The following is a 6,292-nucleotide window of genomic DNA, read 5'->3' as shown; positions in this document are numbered from 1 at the left end:
GGAGATCCTTCCACAGCTATCAGCATCTATAACAACTCCTGAATAAAACCAGGATGATGAGCTACACTTAATCTCCCTTTGGGATTAATAAAGTATTTTTGAATTGAATTGACTTCCTGCTCTGGCGTTGTCCCAGCACACCTGGGTGCTATCGATCGTCAGCTCGTTGCTCTTCACGCAGCACTTCTGCGTTTTGACTCAGTTGAAGTTCAAAGCTTCAGGCGGGTTCTGCACCTAATTTAAACAACTGCACGAGGACGGTTGAACTTTAAACCTGCCTCTGTGGTCAAGTCTCGTTCCTGACGTCACAGCAGGGATCTATCTTCTTAAAGCGTTTTTTAAACCCTGACATGTCAGTGAGACCCCTCCCACTTCCACCTTGGTTTGAAATTTTCACTTCCTTTATGCGAGTCGGTGATGCACTTGAACCTCTCGTGTCCTCCGAGCCCTCACTCTGGTGGCAGAGTGCCTGCAGCTGCTGAAACCTCTTGAGCTGAACCCCCCCTCCACGCCGCTGAGACTCCCAGGTAAGCCTGCAGCCTCGCAGCTCACACACCTGCTGAACATCTGTATTAACCTGTTTCCTTCCTGCTGTGCTTGTTTTATAACTTGCTCCATCCCACGGAGGTAGATTATTGACGTGCACTGAGGCTCGTGATGAAATTAGGGCTCATTTTACAGCAGGGTTATTAAATTAGGTGCAGGACGGCCTCTGATGTCTTGTGATGCTCGTGCAGCAGAGGCAGTTGTCTTCTGCGTGCAGGTTTTAGGCGCGGCTGCAGGTTTCAGGAAGTCAAATCTACAAATGGAGGTAAAAACGAACGTTTTGGGTGTTTTTAGGAGCTGCCACCGAATGATGCGGGAGCTGTTGATGCTGCAGCTGGTTCCGGTTGATTTCTGTACGTTTGAGGTTTAATTTACGAAGCATCTGGTTCGGATGAAGTTAAACGAGACGTTTTGAAGGTTTGAATCAAACTGATGACAGCGCTTGGTTTGAAGGAGAAGCTGGACAAAAGTTAAGGTTTGTGGTTTTGTTCGTCTGATGGAAGGATGTGGTGTAACGGCCGCTCCGCTAACTGCTTTACCTTTTTAGGTTCTCGTTGTGCGAGAACAAAAACCAGCTCGTGTTTATCTCGTTGCCTTGAATGATTCGTCTTAGCACGCACAATTATTTTAGTGCAAATTAAAGAGAGAAGAGGCGTCAGTCAGACGAGAGGAAGCTGTTGTGAAACCTTTTTGCTTCCTCTTTTTTTTTTAAACTTTCCTGCTTTTTTTTTTTTTTTTACAGTCAGTTTATTTCAGCAGAAACGTTGTTTCTCTTTGATCCTGTTCGAACGAGATGATTCTGACTGTTTGGTCTTTTTCCTCAGTTCAACATGTCCAGGAAGGTTGTGAGGTCCAGCAAGTTCCGCCACGTCTTCGGTCAGGCCGTGAAGGCCGACCAGTGCTACGATGACATCCGCATCTCCCAGATGACCTGGGACAGCAACTTCTGCTCCGTTAACCCCAAGTTCGTGGCCATGATCGTGGACGCCAGCGGTGGAGGGGCCTTCATGGTTCTGCCCCTGACCAAGGTGGGCTGCAGGAGACACCGAAACGTGACAAACATCTGCCTCCGACTTCTCCTAACGCCATTAACAAACATGTCCATCACTTCTGTTTTTATCTACCGTCCACGCTCAGTTCGGTTTGAACCGTCGCACATCGGAGTGAAAAAGGAAGTCTGAGGCCTCCTTCGAGTCGTTCTGCGCGTCACTCGCTCAGCTTTTGAGTTTTCACCATATTAGGAGTTTGTTGTCACGCAGGAGGACAGGATGTGGCCTCAACCCGCTTCTTCTGCGCTCACTTTGAAGACTTTTAGGTGCTCCTGTTAACTCGTCACTGGATTTTACAGAACCTCGTTTAAAACCGACCATCTGAGCGTCGTAGCCAGAAATAAGTTCACAGTGCGGCTCAGCTGAAAGCGGGTCGGCCACCGAAGTTTTACTCGGCTTATAGAACAAGAGAAATTAGCTACTTCTCTGAACGTGCAGTGTGAACGCCGAAATTTGTTCAAAAAGGTGAAACTGAATTCTTAAATTTAAAACTAGCAGGTCAAAGGCTAATATTAGCAAAAACAAATTTAAACTGGGCAAAAAAGTAGCTAAAGTACCCAGAGATGACTTCTGCTGTGACTTGGCACTATATAAATAAACTGAATTGAATTGAATTAAAGTTAGCAAAACAGTAGCTAAATGCTAAAGTTTGCAAAACAGTAGCTAAAAGCTAAAGTGAGCAAAACAAAATATAAAAGTTGAGATTAAAAAAACTGCCTCAAAACTAAATTTAGCAAAGACAAACAGTAGCTGAAAGAAAATTTTAAAAATAAATACATAACTATAAGTACCATGTATGGTATTTACAAGACACATAACTAGTTCTGACATAGTACTTGTGGGTATGTATCTTATATTTACCTCATGGTAAACACAATATGGATACACACAAAATGTGTTGTCAGTTGATACGGTGCATATTGATGATGGAAGTTTTAACATTTTTCAAAAGAGCAAAGAAAGGAAAAGTCCAGGTCCTTTCAGTATAAGGGGTCGTACTCTTAAGAACTGTGCCCTGCAGCTAGCAGCATCAACATGCTCAACATGTCTCTCCAACCTTTAGGGTCCCACAGCTCTGGAAAGACTCCGTTATTGTTCCAATCCCTAAAACCAAGCCTGCTCAGTCCCTGAACGACTTCAGGCCTGTTGCTCTGACTTCATACGTAAAGAAGTCATTTGAAAACTTGTTCTGGAGAGCCTCTTGTCTAAAGTTAAAAAAAAAAAAAAAAAACATTTGGATCCACTTCAGTTTGCTTACCGGACAAGTAGAGGAGTGGAGGACGCAACAGGAACTCTTTTAAATATGATTCTAGGACACCTTGAAGGTACAAAAACATGTGTAAAATTGCTTTTTAAAACTTTTCATCTGCTATTAATTGTATTCAGTCCCACATTTTAACAGAGATTAAGATGCTTTAATGTCTGGACTGGCCTCATCTGTTGGCTTGTGGACTTTTTAACTGTTCGGTCTCAGCGAGTGAGGGTCACCTGGGTTCTCTCCGATGTCCTTTTGTCCTCTACCGGTTCCCCTCAGGGCTGTGTTCTTTTGCCCCTTTTATTTATTTATTTACAAATGATTGTCACAGCCAGTTCCCACAGCGTCACATTTTAAAGTTTGCTGATGGCCCTGTCATCCTGTCCCTTCTCAGCAGTGATGACCCAGACCCCGGGCCTGTGGTCGGCGACTTCACTGAATGGTGTGAGTCCTTTTTAAAGTTAAATGTTTCTAAGACAAAGGAGATGGCCATTGATTTTAGAAACGACTCTTCAGTTGCTGCTCTTGTGGTTATTAACGGTGAGGCCGTCGATATAAATATATGGGGACTGTTCTCGATGACAATCTGACCTTTGACCCCCATGTGAACTCACTTTGTACGAAGGCCGACCAGAGAATGTATTTTTATCGAAAGCTCTGAGGTTTTAATGTTGATTTGACTTTTATTCATGTTTTACTGAGTCTCTTCCCTTTTACCTTCATGTGTTGGTTTGGGTTGTTAACATGTAAGAACAAGAACAAACTCTCTGGGATTGTATAAAACTGCTGGCATAGCCCTACAGAACCTCACTGACTTAAACAAGGCTAGGATGATTCTGGCAGATCCTGATCACCCACTCCATGGTGAGTTCAGGTTGCTCCGGTCTGGACACAGGTATCTGCTGCCCAGATGAACAGTCTGAAAAACTCATTCATCCCTGTAGAGATCAGGCTTCTCAACAAACAATGATGATCTCTGATATTTTAATGTCTTTATGTCTTGTCTAGTATGGATGTTTGATGTGTCTACTGACTGTGAAATAAAATGCCCCTCAGGGATAAAAAAGATTCTTGAACTTGAACTTAAACCTAGTAGTTACATGGTACTTACCAGGTATGAATCTGTTAGTTACCTGGTGCATACCTGATAATTACCTGTTATGTACCTAGTACTTACTTGGTATTTAGTTTGTACCTACCTGGTACTTATTTTGTAACTACCTGGCACTTACTTGGTACCTATCTAGTACTTACTTTGTGCATACCTGGTACTTAGCTTTGTACCTACCTGATACTTACTTGGTACCTATGTGGTACTTGCTTGGTACCTATCAGGTACTTACTTTGCACATACCTGGTACTTACTTTGTACCTACCTGGTACTTACTTGTACCTATCTGATACTTTGTACATGCCTGATACTTACTTTGTACATATCTGGCACTTACTTTGTATCTACCTGATACTTATGTTGTACCTACCTGGTACTTACTTTGTACATACCTGGTACTTGGTACCTATCTGGTTTTTACTTTGTGCATACCTGGTATTACTTTGTACATAGCTGGTATTACTTGGTATCTACCTGGTACTTTCTTTGTACCTATCTGGTACTTACTTTGTACATACCTGATATGTACTAGGTATGCACCTGGTACTTTGCACATACCTGGTACTTTTTTGTACCTACCTAATACTTTGTACCAAAGCTAAACTAAACTAAAACCAAACTACCAACCTGGTACTTACTTTGTACCTACCTGGTACTTGGTACCTATCTGGTTCTTACTTTGTGCATACCTGGTTTTTACTTTGTACATACCTGGTACTTTTTTGGTATGCACCTGGTACTTTGCACATACCTGGTACTTACTTTGTACCAAAACTAAACTAAATTCAAACCAAACTACCAACCTGGTACTTTCTTGGCATCTATCTGGTACTTACTTGGTATGTACCTGGTACTTACTTTGTGCGTACCTAAAAGTAACTTGTACACATGTATTGTTGCTGATTTTTTTTTTATGTTGATAAATTCTGCAGATCATAGTGTTAATGGTTTATATCCTAAAGAAAATAAACATAACTTATTATTTTTATGGAAAAAACTGGCATTAATAACTAAGGTTCATTTTTTAAATAAAGCAGATAGTATTTATATGTTATAGTTGGTAAATGTTGGTTTAGCTGTCCATTATGTGTAAAACTTGCAGTTTTAGTCTTGTTTACCTGGTTCTCTCAGGTGACAGTTTTCTCACTGTTTACCTTCATTTATTACAGTTTTTTTATTTTCTGTTCTTGTTCTCACCACCTGAAATCTCTATAAAATAAAAAATATATTTATTTTTTTAATCCTCAAAATCCTTTTTAATGTTCCTTCCTCCAGACCGGACGTATTGACATGTCCTACCCCACCGTCTGCGGCCACACAGGTCCAGTCCTGGACATTGAGTTCTGCCCCCACAACGACAACATCATTGCCAGTGGTTCTGAGGACTGCAGCGTCATGGTAGGACCGACTCTCTGGGCCTTAGTTCAGAGCAGGAGGTGCTGTGTGTGAGCACCATGTTTGTTTTTGGTTGAACAGATCTGGGAGATCCCGGACGGCGGGCTGACCTCGTCGCTGACAGAACCTGTTGTCAAACTGGACGGACACTCGAAACGAGTCGGCATCCTGAGCTGGCACCCCACCGCCCACAACGTGCTGATGAGCGCAGGTAGCTCTGGTGTTCAACCCACAAACGTTTCGCCAGGGAACTTCTGCGTATCGTTGGTTTTCAGGAACCAGGCGAGGGTATTTTGTGTCGGAGCTTCTATCAAACAGGAAGTTCTCACCCTCTGAACTCTTATCAGCACTCATTGTTGCCTGTGTCAATGTCTTTATTTGTCTGTTAGCAAAATATCTCATTAATCATTTGACAGATTCTAATAAAAACTTAAAGAATAAAATCGTAAATACATCTAGAACCTTTGGAGTCAACTCCATTCAAGATCATTTAACCTTTGAAAACACACAAAAACAACTACTACAACCATCTCCCCTCAAGTGTTTATTAGAAAAACATATAAAACGTAAAACCTGAAGGCCTCCCTGAAAGACACCAAAGGTCTGGCTGTTGTGAAGTCTCCTGAGACCGGCTGTCATCACTGTTCCCCGCAGGCTGCGACAACGTGCTGATCCTGTGGAACGTGGCTCGGGGGGAGGCGGTGATGAGGTTTGACAGCGAGCACACAGACCTCATCTACAGCGCCTGCTGGAACCAGGATGGGTCCAGGATCCTCACCTCCTGTAAGGACAAGACCCTGCGGGTGCTAGACCCTCGCAAGGGCACCGTCCTCTTAGTAAGTCTCCTCATCAGACCACAGTTTCTGTAACGCAGTTCATCACTATTATCACTGTTAATACAGTTTATCACTATTATCACTGTTAATACAGTTTATC

The 6,292-nt window shown here is 42.6% G+C and overlaps 1 protein-coding gene across 1 annotated transcript in view; it reads left to right on the top strand.

Annotated features, from left to right (window-relative positions):
* Positions 1-451: 451 nt before the first annotated feature.
* Positions 452-6,292, top strand: part of coro1a (coronin, actin binding protein, 1A) — a 10,351-nt gene continuing 4,510 nt past the window's right edge. Inside the window, exons 1-5 of the mRNA XM_037688707.1 lie at positions 452-527; positions 1,371-1,574; positions 5,237-5,359; positions 5,438-5,567; positions 6,011-6,192. Coding sequence (XP_037544635.1) covers positions 1,377-1,574; positions 5,237-5,359; positions 5,438-5,567; positions 6,011-6,192 — 633 coding nt within the window. The 5' untranslated portion in view covers positions 452-527; positions 1,371-1,376. The remainder of the gene's footprint in view (positions 528-1,370; positions 1,575-5,236; positions 5,360-5,437; positions 5,568-6,010; positions 6,193-6,292) is intronic.

This window comes from Nematolebias whitei, chromosome 15 (assembly GCF_014905685.2).
Source record: "Nematolebias whitei isolate Nwh7 chromosome 15, NemWhi1, whole genome shotgun sequence".
Taxonomy (NCBI): domain Eukaryota; kingdom Metazoa; phylum Chordata; class Actinopteri; order Cyprinodontiformes; family Rivulidae; genus Nematolebias; species Nematolebias whitei.
This window is presented reverse-complemented; position numbering and strand designations above follow the sequence as displayed.